General features: G+C 32.6%; 1 protein-coding gene across 5 annotated transcripts in view; it reads left to right on the top strand.

Moving 5' to 3' along the window:
• The window catches only part of LOC131957369 (extended synaptotagmin-2), a gene marked incomplete at its 5' end in the record, with an annotated part of 46,772 nt that overhangs the window by 5,766 nt on the left and 15,747 nt on the right, over positions 1-25,259 (top strand). For 2 of the 5 annotated variants that reach the window (XM_059322121.1, XM_059322122.1), the window contains 7 exon segments: positions 1,507-1,668; positions 2,745-2,894; positions 6,660-6,809; positions 12,951-13,063; positions 20,814-20,906; positions 21,087-21,227; positions 24,460-24,615. In XM_059322121.1, coding sequence (XP_059178104.1) covers positions 1,507-1,668; positions 2,745-2,894; positions 6,660-6,809; positions 12,951-13,063; positions 20,814-20,906; positions 21,087-21,227; positions 24,460-24,615 — 965 coding nt within the window. 5 annotated transcript variants of the gene reach the window in all.

The raw sequence follows: 25,259 nt of genomic DNA, 5'->3' as shown, positions 1-25,259 counted from the left end.
CTGGTCTGTTGTATGGTGAGACAGATCAGTTGTGAGAGGCTGAACTATTGTATGGCAAGACTGGTGTGTTGAGAGAGGCCAATCTAGAATTTGGATTTAAATTGAAAGTCTAATAAAAATGTTTGGTTCTCAAAAATCTAGCTGGAAATAGATTATATTAAACAAATATTCTTTGTTTATTATTCTTTAAAACAATAAAATGTCATAGAATAATTTAACATAATTAATCTAATATCCTTACCTATAAATACTTTGATTGCTGCGGTGTAAAATTTTCCAATTGCGCAAATTCAAGAGTATACTGACAGAAATCACAATCTTTGTTTTGCGCCAAGATTTTTAGCGCTAGAAATAATAGCCAGTTTGTTCAGAAGATTATATGTCAATAATCATTCACCAGATTTCTATAATATTTTTAGGCATTGGGGGGAATCATACTAGCTTGAGATCTATGTAAAATACAGAAAATTGAATTTTTTTGAGATAGACAGTTTACAACCAAGACATATATATATATATATATATATATATATATATATATATATATATATATATATATATATATATATATGTATATATTGTGTTCATGTATTAAATTGGAGGTAGCAAAAAGTGGCTGGGCTTTTTGTTAATTATGTAGCAACATTTTTTAAATTTCTTTTAGTGAACTATTAAACCCTTCAAACCTGCTAAAATAGTCTCACTTAGTTTTGACTGAGCTCAGTAAAAATTTTTGAAAAAAATTGTTGTTAGTTTTTTAAAATTCCCCCTCCAATTTTATCATTTCTTCCTTGTGCATTCTTTGTGAAGATTAAGGATGCAACCACACCTCTCCATTTTACCAAGTTCTGTGTTATTCCTTCAAGTAAGGTTCTAGACATTCCATCTGCTTGTGCTTTTTGACAGTTGATCTTTTCCTAGTTTGGGCTTACCTACATTTCTCTTTTTTGGGCATTCCCATCTAATGCTCTTGATGATATTGAGTAATGTGCATCATATCCATCTCCATTTTGCGATTTTTAGTATTTCTTTGGCAAAGGTGTATCCTGGGAAGCACCTGTTTGTTGTTGACTCACATCACCTGTTATATTATCTGTAACCCTGTCTTTAGTGCTTGTTCTGAGAGTTTGCTTTGCCTGAACCTGGTATTCTGTTGTAGTGAGAGAAGCTGGTTAGTGAGGTTTTTAGTCTGTTTCTTATTAGCAGACTTATAGTGTATGTAGTCAGCATTGTTGCAGTTCTTACACCTTATATTAAGTTACATGGAGGCTGTAAAATGCTGCTTGGTATAAACACTAGAGATGTGTGTGTATAATTTGGAACATGCAGTCAACCAATGACTTGGTTGTCCTTTAAAGAGAAAAAAAGAAAAGTTAATTATGGCATTACTGCTTTACTGACCTTACTCTTGTGAAAAATGTTTGACGTAATGTAACCCTTGTTAATATATCTAGCTTTATTGCTTAACTCAGTAAAATAATCGAATTTTAAATAATTTCTTTTTAGAGAGCAAAAAAGTCCTTAAATGAACCATGCCCACAAGCTAGCTTAAGTGTAGGACAACAGAAACAAGAAAGTACTATAAAATATAATACAACTGATCCACGATGGGAGGAACATTTTCGATTTATGCTACACAATCCCAATCAACAGAACCTAGAACTAGAGGTTTGTAGACATGCCATCTTCAAATCAAGTGGTTTTTACAAGCTTTTATTTAACTTGCTTTCTCTGTCTGTCAAGATCGAAACGACCAAGTGAAATTTCGGACACTTCTGACAGATTCGTTTCAAAGTTGGCACATGGATTAATCTTAGTAAATTGGATGCCTAATTAATTTTTTATGAACTAATTAAAATTTTGTCCAAATTAGTGGGCAGTCTTATCCAACTATTCCACGATATTATATCTTTTTCATTATGAGCGCAATAGTTTTTAGTCATGCAACTCTATTGTAAATAAAAAATTTAAATTACTGAAAGAAAATTCATAAAAAACCTTTTAATAACAAGCATTTATATAATAATGCACTAAAAAGTATAAAATATATAATTTTTAAAAAATCTATATATGGATTCTATATATAATTCTCTTCTTGGATACCCTAGAAAACACCAAGCTGTAAGCGCGCCTAGCAGCCCCCTCTCTTACTCTCTAGGCATATCCCTACCACCCCCACCCGCACATGGCCTGGTGAGCTGTGGTTCACGCTAAATATTTACAATCGTAGAGCCGGGTTTAGTGACGGCTATTATGGGCAGATAATTTTGTTTGAAATGATTTTAAACTTAGGGGAGGTATTTAAGAGGAGGCTGCTTTCACGGGGGTGTAGGGTAGGGGTTGGGGAAAAGGAGGGTGGTGGTAGTATCATCCTTAACGACCTACTGATAGTGTTTTAAAGCAACTATTTTCAGTGGCAGCACTGGTACTGTCGAATTCACAAATTATGAATTACTGAAAAGTAGAAAATGAAACGACTAAATAGCGGCATATGATACGCCGCGGGTCGGCTCGTATATATTAATACACCACTATTTAAATAATTTTTTTTAATCGTCGGTCTTCCTAAATATTATTAAAGGTATCCAATAGATAATAACGTTTTAGTGCATTATCACATAAAAGCTTGTTATGAAAAGTTTTTTTATGAAATTTTTTTTTTAGCTCGTAATTTCTAGTTGTGTTAATTTTATTATAAAGGTTTACAAATGTAAAGAACAATATTTTTAATCTTTTTGATAAAGCTAAAAGATACCAAGGCTAAAAAATCAATTGGAAGCAAGCTTATCAAGCTAAAAGAACTTCTAGGAGCTAATGATATGGTACTTGACCAGAAATTTCACATTAAGACTTCTGAATCTGGCTGCTATGTGCAAATGCGCATGTGCTTAAGGGTAAATTATTTTATACATATTTGTATACACTACTGCCTTATTTTTTTGCTTTTCTCTGTGCTTAAGCAATTTTTGACTTAAAACCCCTTATTGTATCCTTGTCCTAAAAATGTGGGTCTAGAACTCTCATTTAGTTTTCTGATACAAGTTTTTCTTTTCCTTTGGTTTAATTCCACTGTAAGTATTAAATTACCCAGGAAAAGAGCAGAATTGCTTAGATCAAGACTTAAACGGTGGTATTTTTCCAGAACCCAGAAAATAGGTTATATGTATGCATCCACTTCCTTTACCCTCATCTGGATATCTATCTTGACAGCTGTGGTATTGCTAGTGATATAGGGAAATGACCAACCCACAATCCTGGCTTACTACTGCTGGATACTCAACAGAGATGCAGTTGAACAGCTGTACAAGAGAGGTGAAGAAGTCTCTGAAGAAGCCTGTGGCTTGATTTTTAATTGTAATTGACCAGTGACCTTTTACTATTGGTATGCATTGGTATTCAAACAAATGGACATAGGAACCATTTAAATTTCTTACAAATAAAAATGATAAAACATAATTCATTTGAAATACTAGAGACATCAGTATTTTGTGGGAGGGATTTGGCCTTTTGTTACAGTGGTTGGTTGAGGGGAATATTCAATAATTCAGTGTGGTATTATCATTAATGGATGAACCTTAATGTTCACAGCTTTTCTGCTTTGTCAAATTTATTGTAAGTGGTATTTTTTGTGGAAGAGGTGCACATTCCTCAATTATGCATGTAAATAATTGATTACTTTTTTCAAATTTAACAATCTGTTACCAAAATGATTTACATAGTAATTATAGTATTAGACCATGGGTACCCAAACTTTTTTGAGTGGCGACCTCCCTTTTATAAAAAGTAATAGTGATAGAATTAAAAAGTCAATATTTGTAAGAAAATTCAACAACAAAATAAGATTTTCTAGTATAATTTTAATTAAAATTATTTTTGATAACTATTTTAATGTGATTGGTCAAATTGCACGCTAATAACTAGCCTCCAAATTCACGGTTGAGTTTTTTGTTAAAGCCAACCCCTTTTTTTTCTCAACATTTAATTTATTTCTTCGTTTTAAAGGGTGTCGTGTGCCGCTTTGTCAATACTGTAGGGCACTCCTTAAAATGAATGTAGATGCCATGGTGCTCACAGGAAAGCACAGGGCGCCAAATCGCACCCTGCAGATGTTCAGGAGGATGTGCCTGATTATGTTAAGTGAATGACTGTAAAATCCCATCTTGTGCAAAATAGTTTAACCAGAAGCTTAAGAGAAATGAATATTATCTTTTTTCATGATAATCTCGGAGAATTTTTATCAAAGCTGCAAATTTGGCAAAGAAAAATAAATCTTGGAAATTTTGCGATGGAGAAGTGTTGAAAATCCACTCTCTCAAAGATATGTAGACACAAAAGGAATTAAAATTCAAAAGGCAACTAATTTCATGTTTGGGTATAAATGGTGCATACTACACTAAGATTGTGTAAGTTTTTTTTCAAACACTGCGGAATCATTCTTCAAATCCAAGAATTAGCTTTCAATTCATCAGGAATGCTGGTTAAACATTAATGCATTTTTTTATCTTCTTTTAGCTCAGTGAAATAATGCAGCAGTATGTTTTCAAGAGGTTCAAGATCCCTAGAAATCTCCTCTTTCAAATTTTTTTTTCACTCACGTTCAGATTCATCTACAACACTGCAGAGTTTCTTGAACATCGCAATATTTCCAAGATTTATTTTTCTTTGCCAAATTTGCAGCTTTGATGAAAATTCTCCGAGATTATCATGAAAAAAGATAATATTCATTTCTCTTAAGCTTCTGGTTAAACTATTTTGCACAAGATGGGATTTTACAGTCATTCACTTAACCTAGTCAGGCACATCCTCCTGAACATCTGCAGGGTGTGATTTGGCACCCTGTGCTTTCCTGTGAGCACCATGGCATTTACATTCATTTTAAGGAGTGCCCTACAGTATTGACAAAGCAGCACACGACACCCTTTAATTAAACCAAGCCAGGGGTGTGCAGTCATTGCCCCTATTGTAGTGTAATCATGGGCTCACGAGAGCTCCCCTCTACATCCCCAACACTTAGGTGGTGAGTGATTAACTGTAATATTACTGTTAGTGATTAACATATGCACAAGGCTTTCACACAGCACACCCCATTGTGGTAGTGTTGGTAAACCAGAGCCCTGTTCAGAATACTCCTGGGAAGGTTTCTGCGGGGGGGGGGGGATTCAATTTCGCTCAGGCGCAGGGTGCAATAGACTTGAAGAGCTGGTTCTATTAAATTTATATATATCTATATAATTCTCTTCTTGGGGACCATAGAAAACACCAAGCTGTAAGCGTGCCTAGCAGCCCCCTCTCTTCCTCTCTAGGCATATCCCTACCATCCCCACCCTCACATGGTCTGGTGAGCTGTGTTTCACCATAAATGTTTACAATCGTAGAGCTAGGTTTAGTGACGGCTATAAGGGGCAGATAATTCTGTTTGAAACGATTTTAAACTTAGGGGAGGTAACTAAGAGGAGGCTGCTTTCAATGGGGAGGGGGTTGTGGAAAGGAGGGGGGGGGGGTTATCGTCCTTAACGATCTACTGATAGTGTTTTAAAGCAACTATTTTCAGTGGCAGCATTGGTACTGTCGAATTCACAAATTATGAATTACTGAAAAGTAGAAAATAAAACAACTAAATAGCGGCGTCGAATACGCCGCTGGTGGGCTCGTTATATTATATCGGACGCTCCAGAATCAAAGGTCATGTTTGTTTCCTAAAATGTTCTATAATATCATCTGTAAGTGGAAATGCTAAAGTATACATGTTCTGTGTAGAAAATGTTTCCAGAAAAATTTTACTTTTGGCGGGCTTTGTGATCTAGATATATGTTGTTACATGTCATAAGTGTTAATGCAGTATAAGTCTGTTTTAGACTCCATCGTTTACACCCATATGGTAAAGTTCCCTTTCAAACCTTACGGTCTACAGGGCAAATGAAGTAGAGTTCACTTGTTTCTGTGACCTTGGCATCTGAAGGGATAGTGTGGTCAGCACTATGCCCAGCTGCCTTTACTTACCCTAACGCGAGTTATGTACCCATCAGAGTTGGGTGTACTCGGACAGTCTACTGACTTGAACTCAGATACGAACTCATGACTTAGGGTTAGTAGTCCAGGCTTCTACCGCTAGGGCACTCTGTTCCATATGGGCATCACAAAAAATTATTTAAAAATAAACATAAACTTTTAAAAATAATAGGTCTAAATAATGTAAATTATTTTAGAAATGGATTAATTTTTAATTTTTAAAATTTGGTCAAAACACAATATAGACAGTGTACACACAACCACTCTGCAACCAACTGTAAAAGTTTCATAATAATTTTCCAATTTAAAACTATAAGTTCTGTCTGATTTCAGACTGTAAATCCAATTGTCATAAATATTTAATCACTGACATCTGTATTTTATGTAACTGAAATAATTTACTTTAGTTTTAGTGCAAATTTATGTGCATTATAGGTTGCTCTAACTTACCTATTATGATGTATGTGTTCAGTTTTTGCTTGTTGTTGACCAATTTTTTATTTTAATATCTGGAAAATTAAATCAAAATGAAGACTTATTAGATGAAAAATGCATTCTTCCTGTATTTGAAATTTTCCCCCCAAAATATAATACTGTTCTTCTCTGTGTTCCTACAAATAAAATGATTGTTTAAAAATGTATCACTTCAGGTATTAACTCCAAATGCAAACCCTGAATGGATTTATCCTGATGAATCTCTAATTACTGATACCACTGAAGATATAAAAATTAATGGTACTTCTGTAGATGAAATCGGAGAAAACTATGCATTCTCTACTGCTTCTTCTTGTTCAAAGAAGGTATACTATGTTTATCACAAAGTAAATTGCTTAAGCATCTATGTAAAAGTTCTTAAACATATGTATATGTAAACTGTCTTAAATGTTCTATTTAACCTGAATTATTATTGTTAATGGATTGAATTTTGTAAAGTATAACTAAAGGAAGTGTTGCCCAACTAGAATCACAAACTGTTAAGTAATTGATCATTTGTATTGTCTATAGTTTTGAACACCTCTTACTTTTGATTAAATGTTTGAATTGGTAATATTCACATTACTAAATAATAACCATCTCTTTCTCAACCCAATTTCAACATCTCTCTCCCTGTGCTTGTTTATTTTTACTTTTTTATATAAACCATAGCAAAAGCAGTTTGTTGTTTATTCATTTAATACACTTTTTAAAAAATTCATATTGCACCTAACTTTTCTTTTTGGAATTATATTTCATAATTATTTTTATTGGAATGCACTATGGGAACTAATATTTAACTGATTTTAACTTCTGCTTGGAAATGTTAGTGGTGCACTTTTAAAATGTAATCAAAGGTTGTGCATCCTTAGTGCCAAACCTATTACAGCCTTGTGTATATAAACCTTATCAAATATGTCAGATTCAAATTATGAAGACTGCTTTTCTCTGAGCCATAATTATGGCTTCACTGTTCTCAGCCTCTGCATGTTTACATATCTTCAAGGTATTGTTTTTACTCTTCTCTGCTGTTTTTCTTAAACAGGGCCAGATGTTGATGCGAGACTTCGAATATTTTCTTTATTCAGTATACTTGATGATCTGATAACACTGACTACAATACAAAAGTTTTAACAGTAGCTTACATTATTTTATCAAGCATTTAATGTTCATGTAAATGATTGAGAGCTGTGAGTGTTATTGTTTTAATTTAACTGTCATAGTATAAATTTGAATATTAGAAGTTATTTCTTTTTTTTTCGATATAAAGGAAAATGATGATCGCATGAAATTAAATACTATGGTATCATTAAATTCTAACCGAAGAACATTTTTTACTCGTATCAACGGAATTTTTCAACGATGCCCTTGTTTGATTGGATGCACCACGGTAGGTACTTAATAGAAAATTAGCAATTTAAGAAGTCTGCATAAGTTTGCTTCTTCATCAAATATTTAGGGACTGAAACCACAGTCTACTTCTATTTTCATAATAATAGTATATTGAAGCATAATCTATTACCAAAATAAAAATCTTAAGTAATTTAAATAGTTTGTGTACAATAAACCTCTTGGAGCGATTGTTCCTTGCTAATAAAGTGAATGAATTTCCAAATATTTGGTTTGCAACATCCCATATTCGACTGGAAACTTCTGTGCAGCCTTCAACTGAGTTGTTTGTTTTCGCCAAATCTTTTTGCTTGACGTAAACATAGCCTTCAAAAATCACCTTTAAATTGCCTTTATTAGATTGAACGAACTCCATTCCAGAAATTATGATACGATTTGTGGAGGAATAAATTTGATGTTATATTTATACAATGCATCTGTGTGCCAAGGAGGATTTCAACCAAGCACCCGCCGGTGAATCTCTCACATCTTTTGTATTGTTAAAAATGTGTTGCTTTGATCTGCACGGCTCCAACAGGTGGATGACCTATATCTAGGTGTTGTTGGTGCCCGATCATTGATCAAATACAACCATGGTCACTCCTTGACTTTCTAATAGCATGCTTTTATGTAAAAACTCTTTTGTTAGTGGTTAAAAAAATTACATTAATTTAATTTCGTTTTTCTTGGTTGTCATCAACGTTATTATTTCCTTATATAAACCTAAGTCGGGGGGTTATTATCCAGAGGGTTTATGTCGCGGGGGTTTTTGTCCAGGGGGTTCATGTTGCAGGGGGTTTATGTCCATTATATTACTATCTCATGTTTGCCCTTGTTACAGACTGACAAAAAATAAGTCTTACATCTTTCTCAAATCAATAGCTTTCATCATCCTATCTTTACAAAATACTAAATCAGATTTATTGTTTGTCCTTACAATCCCTTACTTTATTGACAATGATCACACCAAAAGAACCATGGATTAAAATTTTCTGTTGAAATCAGCATTTGAAAAAACAAACATGAGTATTTAATTATTTTATTTTTGTAATAACATGTTAAATATCATTAAGTTAATAATCTTTACATTTAAATCTATATTTTATGATGATTGAAATAATATATTGTATATTTTTAGAAAACCAAGAAGAACAAAAGCGAATAATAAAAAGAGATGGCTTAATGATGTAATATTTAAAAAGCAGCCTTCAGTATAGCTGGACAAAGAAGTAATTTTACAATCAAATAATACTAAATTTTAAAGATACATTGGAAGCCCTAGTTTTGAATGTCTTTTCTCAAACTGATTACACAGCCTAATGTATGCTTAATCTCATTTTCCAATTATAAAAAATTGAATCCACAAGTAAACATTAATGAAATACATTATTCCATATTAGAGTTAGAGAAGGCATAAATACAATATTTATCCATTTAAAATGTGAAAATCGTAAATCAGAGCATATGGCTAGTGATATTCAGGAGGTTTAAGATACCTAAAACAATTTCTATCAAGAGTGCTTTCTAAGAACTTAAAAACCCCTTTGTAATTTATAAAAAAATAAAATACATATAACTAAGCTCTTCACCAGATTTTGAATACTAGAAACATTCATAAACTAGCTGTTTATTACCAAAAACCTGACTGTAAAGAAATTCAATTTCAACTCTTTTTGTATCCTTTTTTTTTTTAGGAACACCTAACACCTAGTTAGGAACTTTAATTTTCTGCTAGAAGAATTCTCAGATATCTTATGGCGTATAGGAAGTGGTGCAATTTGATATAAATTGTCTGTACACTCTGGTAATGTTGATTGAAATAGAAGACTGCCAGACAATGACCCACAATTGTATAATATGGCTAAGAGAAAAAAATCACTAACTCACGTGTGATTGCTTAACATTTGCAATAAAAATCTGTTATGTTCTACTCTCTTAGTGCTTGAATATAAAGATGCCACTCTTTTAATAAGTCAAAATGGGGAATTAGATACTTATTTTGATTCATATCTATAAAGTACAGTGAATTTATATCAGCATTTAGGGACACCAATATTATTTATAAAGCTACCAAAGAAGTTTCTTCAAAAAAATTAATTTAAGAATATTGTGATAAGGGTTTGTTGTTTTTAAACACTGACACCGATTACATTTCTGTAAACATATTTTAAAATATTTTTTAATAAATTATTCAACAAGTTTTAATTTAGTTTCTGTTAAATAGCTTTAAAAGAAATAGAAGAAGGGAATGTAAATCACATGAAAGGTGTTTGATCACTGAATTACTAAAATAGTAGACTTATACATGTAAGAACTGTTTTGTTTGTTGCCCAAAAATATGCCATCTTTTTATTTATAACAGATTAGTTTTAGCTATATAACTTGCATTATATTTTCTTTATATTCCTTCGTTCTAGCTTAAAACAATGTTGGTGGATCCCTTATAAACACGATGTTTATGCATAAATAATTGAGATATACTTTATTATACTACATCTGTATCAATCAATTTATTTAAAAACTTATGTTTATCATTAATTTACTACTTACCAATCTTGATGGGTTGATATTATTATGCCTGAATTTAATTCTTTTTATAACAACTTTACATATCATACCTAATGCACAATGAAACATGGCATTTATTTATTAATAAATAATATTGCACTTAAATAATGCTTTTAAACAATTTTTTTGTTTTGTGTTCTAAAATTTGTTGAATTTGTGCAGAAATGTTTAAATCACATAAGAAATTCTTCAGTTTTCTGTTCTTTTTATTGTTATCAGGTAAATTATCCAGTTTCCCTGACAATATTTTCATTCATGTTTTTAATTTCTTTGTTAATTCCTGTGGTTTTATATTTAAAATTTTAAAAAAGTGAACATTAAAATTGATGACTTTTAATTTAGAGACATTGTATGATTTATTTTTACTTATAGAAATTTACAAAAAAAAACACTAAAGAATCAAATAATAGAATAATTTATTTTATTTTGTACTTAAGATCCACAGTTACCGACACCCATGTGAGCATAATAAATTTTCCAACTTTTTTACATGAATCCAGTTTCTCTGAAAATAGACAATATTTTTCTTCAGACAAATTCTAGAAAAATAAAGTTGGAAAGCTTTCGTTAGCGAAAAATTTGTAGTTTCTATTTTGTGTACTGCAAAAAAGAAGGAAAAGGCAAATTTAATTGTAGGACAAACTTGTGTATGAAATTGTGTAGATGCTTTCTTATTATATTATGTAATTTTGACCTCCATTTTACTACACTTTTCCAACTAGCACTGTCATGTGTCATTCAGTCTCAATTCCACTAGTGATATTTGAAATGAATCATTCTAACAAGGTTATTTGAGGGGGGAAAAGTATATTGTCTTAGATTTTACTAGTTTTTTTTTTTTTTTACGAAACTGAAATGGGGTTATTAAATATAATGCAGTGGCAATTTTTTTTAAAAACACGTTTACCTGCTTCTTTCTTCTTCTTCATTCTTAATTTTTAGTGTTGGAATGGATCTAGCCTTATCTGCCAGAGGGTTTGAACTCGAGACTTTTTCTAATTTAAATAACCATGAGCTTTGCTGACTCAACCACACCTCCAACACAATTAAGTATATGGTCAACTGGTTATGTGCCTGCTTTTCTTTTTGGATTTGCTTTCATAGCCTTTGTCCAACCAAGAACAAACTACAAGGCAGCAGTTGTTTGATTTTGGAGTTGTCTCTCCTAGAAGAGTGACTGTCCCCAGCTAACGAGCCTCATCTGCCCGAGGGTTCTAACTCGAGATTTTTTAGTTCAGCAACCATGAGCTTCACCGACTTGACCATGCCAACCCCCTAACATGCTTACCGTAATTTGATTACTACAATTGTTTGTAAAAAAAATTGCGTATTTGATTGGCACTTACATATCTGTTCTTGAGTGCAATTCAAGGCTAAGTCTGTAGGACTTTGAAGAAGGCATATAGCACACTACTTTATCCCGCTATAAGCATAGGTCTGAGAAACATAATCTCTGCTTCATCTACCCCATGCACCTTTGTCAGAACTCTATTACAAAAAAAAATACGCTATAAAAAATAAATTGTGTGCACTTTTCAAATACTTCATCAAACTTTTGAGGCTTTAAGCAAAAAATATTGAACATTTGTTTTAAGATGTTCTTCTTCGGGAAATGTTTGAGCCTCAACTAATTACCTGGTCTAGGGATTCTTTTAATCATTTCCTGTTGGTTATAGAAAAATAATTAAGACTGCATAATCTGCTCTATGTGAAATGGCAATCTATGCTTTTCAAAATGTTAAAAATTCTAAAATTTCCAAAGCTAGTGTATCCTATAATACCAGTGCAAATAATGTTTTTAATAAATACAGCTTTAAAATAAATTTCCCTATTTAAAATATAAACTTTCTTGTATAACAATTTGATTTTCACAAACCCTTCTTATTCTAGCTATCTTATGTGTATATTTGTTTCATTAAAATGCCACATGACTTTTTGTGATGTTGCTGAACTTTTTATATATTTAAGCTTGATTATGATTGGACATGTATGCAGCCTTTTTATACATTTCAGCTTGATTATTATTGGGCATTATTTTTTATATGAATATTAATGTTACCCGTTAAATGTTATAATCAAATAATTCTTATTTAAAGATTCCTTATTGTTTGGAATTATGTAAATAAAAAAAAAATTTTATTGATTAACCCCATTTGCAATTTAATTGATCATTTTTTATCATAAAATTTACTTGACACTGACATATATGTTTTCATGATGTTTTTAAAATTGGATAACTATTTAATAATTGATTTATGATCAGTTCTCAGACACTTAAAACCTAGAGGATTTAGATGATAATTAGGATTTATAAAAACAAGGATTTTTGTCTTGCATTACAATGAAGATTAAACAATTTCTCTTGATGATTACAAATTTCTTCCACAAATTATTGGTATAAATGTAGTAGATATTTTGTTTACCTGTTTTATTGTAATTTATAATTTAGGGTATATACAAATCAAATCATCAGATTAAATAATAGCAATTCTCTCATTTATTTTGACCAGAATCTAGCAGAAGTTAGTGAACCAATTAATATCACAAAGCAGAAAAGCACTCAACCACTTGAGGAGGTTGTAAAAAGTGTTGAGCCTGAAACAAGATACAGAAAGCAAGCGAGGTATTTTAATTGTTTCGTCTTAAAACCACAACTTGTCCTTGTTTTTAGAGCAAGCAGGTAACTGATACCGGAAATCGTTCAAAAGTAGATATAAAAGTACAAATTTGATACAATACCTATACATGAAATTTTGTCATCATAATTGAAATGGTACTCAAGTTATCATCTTTACGGACAGACAGACACACACACAGACATAATGGCAAAGTCAGTCAACATTTCATAATTATGTTGTCTTAAAAATATGAGTGAAGAGTTCTCGATTAGTCAAAACCATCACGATTACAGATATTAAAAAACGCTTTTTTTAAATTAAATTAGTTATAGCATATTATTAAATAACATTTTTACTTTACGATTATAGTTATTTTATACAAGAAAGTGCAATATTTTTAAGAGCATCAAATTTTTTAGCAAATGACTGTACATTTAGAAGACCCTGGCTTTAAAAATGCTGCCTTTTGAATGGCACATTTTGAAGTAATTTATGACGCAATTTCAAAGTGCTGCGCTACTGCGCCATAAATGTAGTAAAAATGAAACAGTTTAATCGTACAATGGCTGCCCTTTCAAAATATCTATTTTTGCTGTTTGTCCAATGATTTGGAAACCTCAGAAATTGACTTTTTTACTCTATAATCAAATACATTCTTTTACTATTAGTAATATCTTTTTAGATCACAAAATATATCACCATGAAGGTCATCATTTCTACTTTCAAAATCTGTTAGTTTTAACTCTCATCATCATGATCATTCCTTTGTGGCCCCTGGGGAGCAAAGGGCTGCAACCACACATCTCCATCGGACTCGGTTTTGGGCCGCCCCCTTTATCTGTGCCCATGTGAGCCCAGCTGTCCTCGCCTCTTCTTCAACCGTTCTTCTCCATGTCTTCCTTGGCCGGCCCACCCTACTTTTTCCCTGGGTATTCCAGTCCAAAGCGTGCTTTGCGATGTTTTCTTTTCTTAATATGTGTATGATTCATCCCCGTTTATGGGCCTTGATATCTGCCTTTATTTGCTGTTGCTTTAAAGTTCGCCACAGGTCTTTGTTTGATATTTTGTCTGGCCATCTTGTTTTAAGTATATGCCGTAAGCATTTGTTTACAAATGCCTGTAGCTTAACAGTATTTGTCTTCGTAACTCTCCAAGTGTCCAAGCCATAGAGCAGCACTGTCTAGACATTTGAGTTGAAAAGCTCAATTTTGCTCCGGAGTGACAGGGCCGTGGACCTCCACATCGGGCGCAGTGAGTTAACGGCCCATCTAGCCTTGTTGGTACGACATTTTATGTCCTCGTCTGCTCCCCCGTCCTTGTTGATCACGCTTCCCAGATATGTGAATGTGTTCGTTTCACATAAATCTTCTCCATTTAGCTGTATGGGCAGGTCCTGGCTGTTATTGATTCTGATGACCTGTGTTTTATTTTTATTGATTTTTAGTCCAACTTTGGAGGCTTCTTCAGATAGCCGATTTAGTTTGGCTTGCATATGTTGATGCTTATGAGATAGTAGGCAGATGTCATCTGCAAAATCAAGATCTTCCAGCATTTTATGAAACTCCACTGGATTCCTGTGTGGTTTATTGTGGTTTTCAGCATGATCCAGTCGATAACCATCAAGAATATCATTGGTGATAGCATACATCCCTGTCTTACTCCCGTCGTCACCGTGAATGCTTTTGTTAGTTTTCCCTTGTGTATTACCTGACTGGTGGAGTCTTCATATAGTTTCTGTGTGATAGATATAAATTTTTTGGGTATTCCATAGTGGCTCATTAACTTCCAGATAACATCTCTATTCACGCTGTCAAACGCCTTTCAAAGTCGACAAAAGTCATGTATAAGGGGGATTGCCACTCAAGAGACTGTTCAATAATGATGCGCAGCGTGGCAATGTGGTCAGTACATGACCTGTCTTGACGAAAACCAGCTTGTTCTTGTCTCAACTTTTTGTCCAAGGCATCTCTAAGTCTCTCTAGGATGATTCTTGTCAACACCTTACTTGGGACTGAAAGAAGCATTATCCCTCTCCAGTTGTTGCATTGTGTCAGGTCTCCCTTCTTTGGCAGTTTTATCAGGTATCCCAGTTTCCAGTCAGATGGGATTATCTCTTCTTCCCAAATCTGCTTAAGTAGAGAATGTAGTATGTCTGCTGATATGGCTGGGTCTGTTTTTAGTGCCTCTGGTGGGATGCCGTCCGAGCCAGCCGCTTTGCCATTTTTCATGTTCTTTATTGCTCTTATTGTTTCTAACTTTGTGGGTGGATGAGAGAGGATGGTTTAAAACAGGGGTCTCCAAACTACGGCCCGCGGGCCGGATGTGGCCCGCGAGCTCCTCTCATCCGGCCCGCGGAGATCATTTTGTCCACGGAAAAAAAGGTTTGTTGGTGATGGCTGAGGAATCTTGCCCAGAAAAATCAAAGACTTGCCTGGAAGAAACTGGCCCCCGAACTGAAATTTTATAGTTAATGCGGCCCTCGGACTGAAAAGTTTGGAGACCCCTGGTTTAAAATCTCATCAAAGTGCTGTACCCATCTGTCTCTCTGTTCTGTATCACTTGTTAAGATATTTCCTACTTTATCCTTTACTGGTTTGTTGTGGTTGATATTCTTGCCTGATAGGGTCCTGGTTACTTAATAGAGCCTCTATTTTTCCTTGTTGTGCTGCAGTTTATGCCTCCGCTATTAGTTAACTATTAGTGAATTATTGCATGATGATGCAGTGAGTCAGCGCGACACCATTGATTTATATTATCTATTTTTACTTTCTCGTATACTAAGTAGAGAGGAAGTATTGTAATCGTGTAAAAAACAATCAAAATTTTCGGTCGGAAAGACATAGTTCTGCAATTTTGTCTGTGTGTGTGTGTATGTCTGTAAACACGATAACTTGAGTACCGTTTCAGCTAGGTTGATGAAATTTCATATTTAAGTATTATATCAAATTTATAGTTCTGTATCAACTTTTCAGCGATTTCCGGTAACCTGAAGTGGAACTTATTCTACTTTCATTTTTTCAAAAGTCTATAACTTAAGTACTGTTTCAGATTTTAAAAACTGAAATTTTACATAAAATGAAATGTACGTATAAGATCTTATTCTCTGCCTTCTATCAAATTTTGAGTAATTTCCGTTGACCGGAAGTAGTAATTTACGCTATTTCCGATTTCTCAAAAAACGAATATGAATTTTTAAAGTACTAATAATATTCAGCACTATTATACAAATATTATTTGGCATTCACTTGGTGCGCAATTCTTTTTAAAAAGATATTCCATTCTATTTTTAAAAGTTTAAGTAATTAAAAATGGATTAAAAATCATGTCTATATCCCATATATCCTATATTTTTGACTTAATAATTATAAAGTAGCGTCCACGTGTATGTTCTTCTTATTGGCTTCAAATTCCTCTTTTTGGGCATGACTGTTCCTACTTTTGGTTGACAGGGTAGGCATGTCTGAAATAAGGCCCTCGACCCACATTTCTTCCCCTTTTGATCTATGGAAAATAATTCACAGCACTTGGGGGAAAAATTCACAACAGCTCATAGTTTGGTTGCAAACTCACTATCACACAGGTGCGCTGAACAAAAAATTATAAGCACCATTTCTCCACCCACCCAAAAATGTGTGATGCCCTGTAAACACACACTTCCGAACACACAACTAACATTCAGTTATCCAAATAAATTGACACCAGCCAAAAAGGATATTGGAGGTCACCTCCAGGTCAAAGGTCATGTTTTCCAACAACATGTTTATACTTTCGACTATGTATTCTGTACATGTTAGAAGAAAAATTCTGAGCAAGTAAGTATACATGTTCCGTGGGGAAAATGTTTTCATATAACATCACCTTGTTACAAGGTTTTTTCCTAGGTATGTTTAGTACACATGCTGCAAGTGTAAACACAGTGTAACTTGTTCTATAAGATGTTTAGTTAGAGCTAACGCTTAAGTAAACATGTTCCGTAAGAAAAAAATGTTTTCCAGATAAAAATTAACTTTTTGCATGTTCTAAACATCTATGATATACATGGTAAACGCTGTGTAATATTTATATTTGAAACGAGCAGAGCACTGCCTGTAGCATGTCCCTTGTGTAAGTGTCATGTTGGTGTTGATATTCCTTCAGTGCACGCTATTTTTATATTTTTGATTGGAAAACAAATTTTCAAAGCAAAATATTAGTCAGAGTCAAAATAATTATGAGGCCATTTCTTTCTAGCACGAACCTCCTATGAATAATTAATAAATAAACTATAAAAACAAACGTCAAAAAAAAAAGCAATGATTTACATAGAGCTATTTATTTGCTATGAGATTTTCCTCTGGCCACATTCTGGGTGGGAACAACATTCCCTCTAAGGGGAAAAGGCTAGTGTGCAACTTGTATTTTGTGTGGATGGTGTTATACAAGGATATACACAAGGATATATGTATTTTACAAAAGGACTGCGCTGCAAGTTCAAAACTACTGTGCAGCCACACAACCACACAGCTTGAAAGGAAACACGGGTGGGAACGTTAAAAAAAATTGACAATGACTGCCTAGGTTCCGTTTCCATACCACCTGAGTGATTAGCTAACACACAAGATCAGAACATCTACACTATGCGTACTTATGTAGATAACAAATATCCACATGTAAAGACACACAATTATACAACATAAGAATAAATGCATTATTTTTTAAAACATGAGATCCATAGAAATCTACAATGTTGTTGATTGAAAAGTTTAATGCATTTTAAAGCTCTATTTACTATCGGCTAGTGTTTTAATGATATGTCTGTTAATTCTTTTAGATTCCAACAATATTATTAATTTGCAAAAGGATATGCTTGACAGATCCTCTAATCTAATATATAAAGCTCAGTTCTGTATGTAATGCATTTGTATGTCGTTGGAATTGTACGAATTTAAGTGTTAGAAAATTATCGTGCGCATTTGTCTAAATTTATGAGCTAAAAAATTACCATTGAAAGTGTTGGGAAATCATTTTCATTTTTCAAATTACAGTAATAATTGTCGGCATGTTCATTAAACACAAGTTTAAAAAAAATATCATCTTTTACAAAAATTCTAATTATGTCTTTATTTAGTCCTACAGCACTTACTTCCCTTTGATAAATTAGGAAAACAAAATTACTTCCCTTTATAAAACCATTGCATTAGTCGAAAATAATTTACTTTTTAATTACTTTGTTTTGGTGTTGGGAAAAAAAATAATTACATAATTAGCGGGGATTGATCAAGTGCAAATGTTGTAGGTATTTTACGGATAAGCTTGGAGTATTAAAATTGTTTATTAAATTGAAACAGGCGCGTTCGTTTAAGTGAGTGCAAAAGACTGTGAATAAGTTGGGGTACTATAGTCGTTCATTAAGCTAAAACAGGTGATTCCGCCCCGGGCGTTTATGTTCGCGTTAGTGTTTTCTTTGTGTTTAGGTGGGTTTGCGTTAGTGGTTGCGTTTTAATTTGGTTCGTTTTTGTTCTTTCTTTTTTCGTTTTTGTTTGTGTTTTTTTTGTTTGGGTTTGTATTTGTGTTTTTGGTTGGTTTTGCGTTTGGATTTGGTTTGTTTTCGTTTGCTTTTTTCGTTGATTTTTTTTTTGTTGGTATTGGTGCTTGTGGTTGGGTTTGTTGTTAGGTTTTTGTTTTCGTTTGCTTTTTTGTTTGTTTTTTCTTTGTGTTTGTATTGGTGTTTGTGGGTGTGGTTGTGTTTGTTGTTAAGTTTTTGTTTTCGTTTGTATTTGTAATTGTGTTAGCGTTATGTTTGCGTTTTGTTGTTTTGGTTTTGGTTGGTTGTGGTTTGGGTGGGCAATGCCGGGTTTATGATGATTACTAAACACACAGGTAATGGTCTTTAACAGAAATGTTTTTCACAAAAGCCAGAGCAGGGCCTGGCCGGGACGGCTAGTTTAGAATATAATGAAACGAGGCGACCCGCTGCGTATCATACGCCGCTATTTAGTTGTTATTTTTTTTTCTTCTTTTCAGTAATTTATAATTTGTGAATTCGACAGTACCAATGCTGCCACTGAAAATATTTGCTTAAAAACTCTAAACACCACCCCCCCCCCCCCTCACGTGAAAGCAGCCTCCTCTTAGTTACCTCCTCTAAGTTTAAAATCGTTTCAAACTAAATTATCTGCCCCTATTAGCCGTCACCAAACCCGTCTCTATGATTGTAAAATGTAAACAGTGTGAACCACAGCTCACCAGACCATTTGAGGGGGTGGGGGGGTGGTAGCGATAGAGAGGAAGAGAGGGGACTGTAAGGCGCGCTTGCATCTTGTTTTCTAACGCTCCCAGAAGATTATATATAGATTATTCACTGATATTTGGCTGGGAAAAAAAATAGAAAAAATAATTATTAAAAAAAATGATTAATGGAGTTTTTTACTGAACTATTTTAAGACTTTAATCTTTCATATAACTTTTCATTTGCCGGATTTGTTTTCATTCATGTAATTTCTTGTTTATGAATAACTGGTATATGAGAAGATCATGGTTAAGATCCTTGAGTGCCAAATTAATAGCCACTACATCTATATATACTGTGTGAAACCAACAAACCTTAAAAAAAACTTACCAAATATGTGTTTCAATGTTTGAATACACAACAGGTGAATTAATGGATCATCAACCATTTAAAATATTACAAAAACTCCAAAATAATTAATTTCTAAAAATGAAACTATGATAGTCATCATAGTGTTAATTTCTAAAAAAAAAAAACTATGACAGTCATCACAATGAGTTGAAGTGATTAACTCTGTTCTATTTTATAATTGGCATGTGCAATATCAAAAATATTTTCAGCATTTGTTTCCATTCTCTTTCTGCTGCATATTTTTGACTACTTTACTGATTTACTTTACTTTCATTTAAGTTTGTTCCTTGATCAATCATATTTCCAAACAATAATTCTTGTTATGATCCAACCCTATCCCATACTGCATAGTATACTAATAGGCTGATAAATGTTGTTTTTCACATAATTTTGTACAAGATGATCGTAGAAGGTAAGCAGTTTCACAGGAACTATTTGTTAGCAATTGTGTGGAATAAATAGATGATGCTATCAGAGTAATCAACTAATCATCTAAAAACTTAATTCTTTGTCTTAATTTATTTTCAAATAATGAAAAAATTCTTCTCATTATCTTTGAAAGCTTACAAGGTATAAATTATGTTATTCATATCTAAAATACTATTACAAATACCGACCAAGAATTCACCAATAGTACCCAAATTAGTAGGAAACAAAATTGAAAGCTGGTTAATTAAAAGGTCTGCCCCTTATGTTTATTTTATTGAACACATTTTGTGTTATTTAATTATTTATCCAAACTTTCTACAATCTTAATTGCATTTAAAAATAAAATAGGTTATTTTATAATTTCATCTGAATATATGCTGAATGCAAGAAAAAGCTGAGTCTTCTGGCTATGGTATAAATATAATCAGATCTTAAAAATATTTTACTGGATTTTGTTTTTGTAAAAAATTGTGGCCCAGTTGGGGAGTACTCGGTTGAACAATCAAAAATGCGAAAATAAAGACCATGCTTTCATATAGGCTTATATATATATACACACACACACGCACATATTTATATACAAGATATATATATATATTTATTACTTCACTTTATTTAATGTTAATGTTATTTTTCATTATTCTTAATTGATTATTTGTTTTCAAATGTTGATAGCTCAAATTTTTGCTAATAAAAAAATATTACAGCGGCACTGGCAGTTACAATCTTGGACGTATACAAATGACTATTAGATACAGCCTTCAAAGAGAGAGACTTATTGTTGTTGTGCATAAATGCTCGTATGTACTATATTTTATCCCATAGTATCACCATAGTTCTGTATATTGTTTTTGTTTTAAACAATTTTTTTAAAACATATATTTTTGTAAAATTGCGTATTAGCAAAGTATAAACTAAAATATTTTTTTTATTAATGCTAAAATGTACAATTATGTTTTAATGTCTTTTTACTATTCCAGTAACCTAAAACCTGTTCAAGGGGACAGTAAAAACTTGGCAGATCCTTATGTCAAACTTTATTTATTACCTGACAAGTCTAGTGCTTCTAAGAAGCGTACAAAGATTATCAAAGATAATTTGAACCCTGTTTTTGATGAAACGTAAGTGTATTCAGAAATAGCTTCACAACCTTTTTTTTAAAAAGCTTTTATTTAGTTCACAATGTCTAATGTCAAAAATTCCATGAGCTGGGGAAAAATAACAGTGACTGGCCAATGTTATAGAAAAAAATATCTTCTCAATCATCCCGCCCCCTTATATTTTGTGTTGTAGACCACTGCCATGGGGTGCCCAAAAAATGTCATTTACATGAAAAATTATTAAAGTGGTCAAAGCCGACCAGAAATATTCATTCAGTTCATGTATGGATTTTATTTTTAGTGATGATTTTACAACAAAATAGCTCATGGGTGTAGCTTAAAATAATTTATATCACAATAAAATTGATGATTTGACTCTTCCAACACACACTTGGAATAGAAGGTTGAGGAGGAATTAAGGATGGGTATTACTATTACTGTTGTAATTACGTGCATTTATATTAATGGTCCGCACTTGAGTGCAGATGTATTTACACTTTTCTGCTTTTTGAGTTCTTTAAAAAGAGTGCTGGACTGCAAACAAAACATTAATAAGTTCTCTAATTTGTACTTAAAAACTAAATGTTGGCAACCATGTAAGGAGGTTGTTGATTACATATTTTTACAAGGTATATATATGTAAATGTTATAGTTGCAAAGAATGACTGTTAAAATACTAAGGGTAATAACCAAGACTAGCTTGGTTAGTTATTTATCCTACATAACGGTCCTAGGTGCTTTGACCACAGGTGCTTTGACCATAGTGGGTTTGACCACAGCGGGGCTTTGACCACAGATCGGAGTTAACCATAATATATAGATTTTAAAATAGATATTATAAATTGTTATTTGATTTAAATTTGTGATACAATTAATACGATTTTATATATGTTTCCTGGGAGTCCATTAATAGAAATTAACGTACTAAAAAAAGTTAAGAACGATATTTTAGTCTCCACATAAAGGCCTAATAGAATTTATTTTAAATGGAACAAATAATGCGACATATAACAAGTTTGACAAATAAATAATGTAGATGTCCTTGAAAATACATAAATAGAAATGATAACAAAGGATAAAAAAACATGCCAACAGTGTATTCAAAGAAGTAATAATTGTATGGTTTAGATGACTTGTATTTATATATGATGAATTAACATATTATATCCTGCCGCAATTTAAAATATAATTACACACATTTAAAATAAATTATTACAATATTTGGAGAAAGCACTTATTATCAAACGCCAGCATTGGACAAACCACCTGTGATCAAAGACCCTATATGGACAAAAAACCCTGTGATCAAAGACCCTATATGGAAAAATCACCTGTGTTTAAAGCCGGACACAGCGCTTATGATCAAACACCTGTTGACAAACCATCTGTGATCAAAGAATCTCTGCTGCGAAAACACCTGTGGTCAAACCCCCTATGATCAAACCCCCTATGGTCAAAGCTCCGCTGTGATCAAACCCCCTATGGTCAAACCCCTTATGGTCAAAGCACCTGTGGTCAAACCCCCTATGGTCAAAGCTCCGCTGTGATCAAACCCCCTATGGTCAAACCCCTTATGGTCAAAGCACCTGTGGTCAAAGGTCCGCGCACCTACATAACAGTTTGTAAAGTACACAAAATTAATGGCATCATCTTCTAATTTTAGAATATAAAGAAATGAACTATTTCATTTAAATTTGATTTAGAGTTCTAGATATACTTATGAAGACCTATGAAATGTATATTATTTTCTCTGCCAAAAGTAATACAAATTACTTTTTAAAAAAAACCATAAATACCTTGAACAGCAGCGTTAATGGAATCATTTACATCTCTTAATCATTGTGTACATTTATATTGTGTTGTGTTGACTAATTTTGTTTTTCTAATAGGTAGCCTATGTTATTTAAAATGTGTCTGTTTTTTAGCTATTTAGTTATTTCTTTGCTTTGTCACTAGTATCGTTCAATGTGTAGTAAAGCACACTGTTTTTACCAATAACTATTTTATAAAGTATTTTTCTCAAACAAGTATACCATTAAAATATATAGGCCTATAACAGGTACCGATGGCTAGTTATTAATAAATCTTGACAATATGATCGATTTAGGTAGGACATGTTTGACAGAAATTAATTAGACAACCAGAAAACAATGTCTGCCAAAAAATATTTTTTACCAATAAAAAAACTGGTTTTAACTGCCCTTTTTCAGAAAATTAATCAGTTTTGACACTTAATAAGTTAATAATTTTTTTTTTGTTGAATTAAAATGTATATATTTTTGTTTGTATTTTTCATCTTAGTATGCTAATGTTATGAAAATAGCAAAAAAATACACAATTGGTAACACATTGGCAGCACACAGGTCAGGATAGTTAATAACCATAAATAAAAACATGGAGAGAATGACATTTTAGTATGCAAGATGCTTGTTCGATTAACCAATGTACCAGGTTCAGATAAACCAATCTGTATTATCCAAAAGTAAGAACAATTTTAAAAAACCTTTATTTTGAAATCTACAAACTTTAAAAAATGAAAAACAATTTCTTGAAGTAATTGATAAAGTTTGCTAGTCTGATTTTAGCAGAAATAAAAAATAATTTATATATGTTACTAGTATAGTCCGGCATTCTATAGAATACCTAGGCAATGTGTATAATTACAATAATGCCTGAAATGGGTAGTCAAAGTATAAAATACATTATTATTTCATACATTACCTGGTCAGTCTACAGAATACCCAAACAAAGTGTAGAATACGCTTTCTAGCCAGATCATTCCAGCCCTTTTGTTAAGATTAGCTTATAGGTTAGGTTTAGATTTATGGCTAGGGTAAGCTTTCTCCGCTGCAAAAAATAGTAAGTAAAAGCACTTTTGATTCCTTTGTTAGCTCAGTAAAGATTTGCTGTTGTTAATTTTCTATTATTTCTTTCATTTTTTACTCTGTTTGTTACTAAATCCTTTAGTAATCTGGACATTTCACACCGTGCCTGAGCAGTTCTTGTCATTCTATACAATGCCTAGGCATTTTATATAATGCCTAAGAAAAGTAGGCATATACCACAACATTGATAATGCACACTTAGCCTGAAAACGCCAGGCATTTCATACATTGCCTAGACATTCTAATTCTAATAAGCCTGGTTTTCATACTTTACCTGTAACATATCCATAGTAAATCCAAATAAAATGTGTTGGTTGGAATATGTAAAATTTGAATTTAAGTTACACACTTAAAATTTTTATTTTTAGTTTTGAATATCAAGTTTCTCAACAAGAAATGGCTAAAAGAACATTGGAGATTACAGTTAAGAATGATGTTGGCATGTTCTCCTCAACAGAGACATTGATGGGAAAGGCTTTGTTAAAACTTTCAAATATGGATATATGCAAAGCCATTACTGAATGGTAAAGTTCAGCTTATTTTTCTGTTATAATCAGCTTTTATAGAAATGCTAGTGTTTTTAAGTCTTAAAAATATTTTTAGAAATTCGCTCAGTGTGTACAAGGGACAGTGTGGTTGAATGGTAGTGCTTGGCTGCTAACCAAAAAGTTCAGAATTCATACCCCAAGCTCAAATCATGACAGTCATATTCCACTCAGTTCTGATGTTAGGGAAAGGCGGCTGGAATAAGGCTGACCACACCCTCTCTTCATGCAACAAAGTCTTTGAAACAGTTGAACTCTATTTCATCTGCCCCATGGACCATAGGGTTCGAAACTACTTTTAAATTTAATGCGTCTATTATGCTTTAATACAATTCAAATATTAATGTGACACTGGAGAATTTATTCTTTTTTTTTTTAAGCATTGAATTTTACCTTATTAGGGTTAAGACTTGAAATTTCAAAATTGTACTTGAGCAGTTTTCAGTTTATTTTTTGTTTCCCCATATTAGTAGGTATGTCAAACTGCGGTAAAAAACACAGTTTTTGCCCACGTCGCCCAAATATAGTAGCTTTTCACTTCATTGTTTCAATTATAAAAAGAGCTCATATAGTAATAACCTTCGTATCATTAAAAAGTAGATTTTAAGCCCTCTAATTATGTG

This window comes from Physella acuta, unplaced genomic scaffold (assembly GCF_028476545.2).
Source record: "Physella acuta isolate Inbredline_101_S28 unplaced genomic scaffold, ASM2847654v3 ptg001236l, whole genome shotgun sequence".
Lineage (NCBI taxonomy): Eukaryota > Metazoa > Mollusca > Gastropoda > Physidae > Physella > Physella acuta.
Note: the sequence above shows the minus strand (reverse complement) of the source record. Positions and strands in the feature narration are given on the sequence as shown.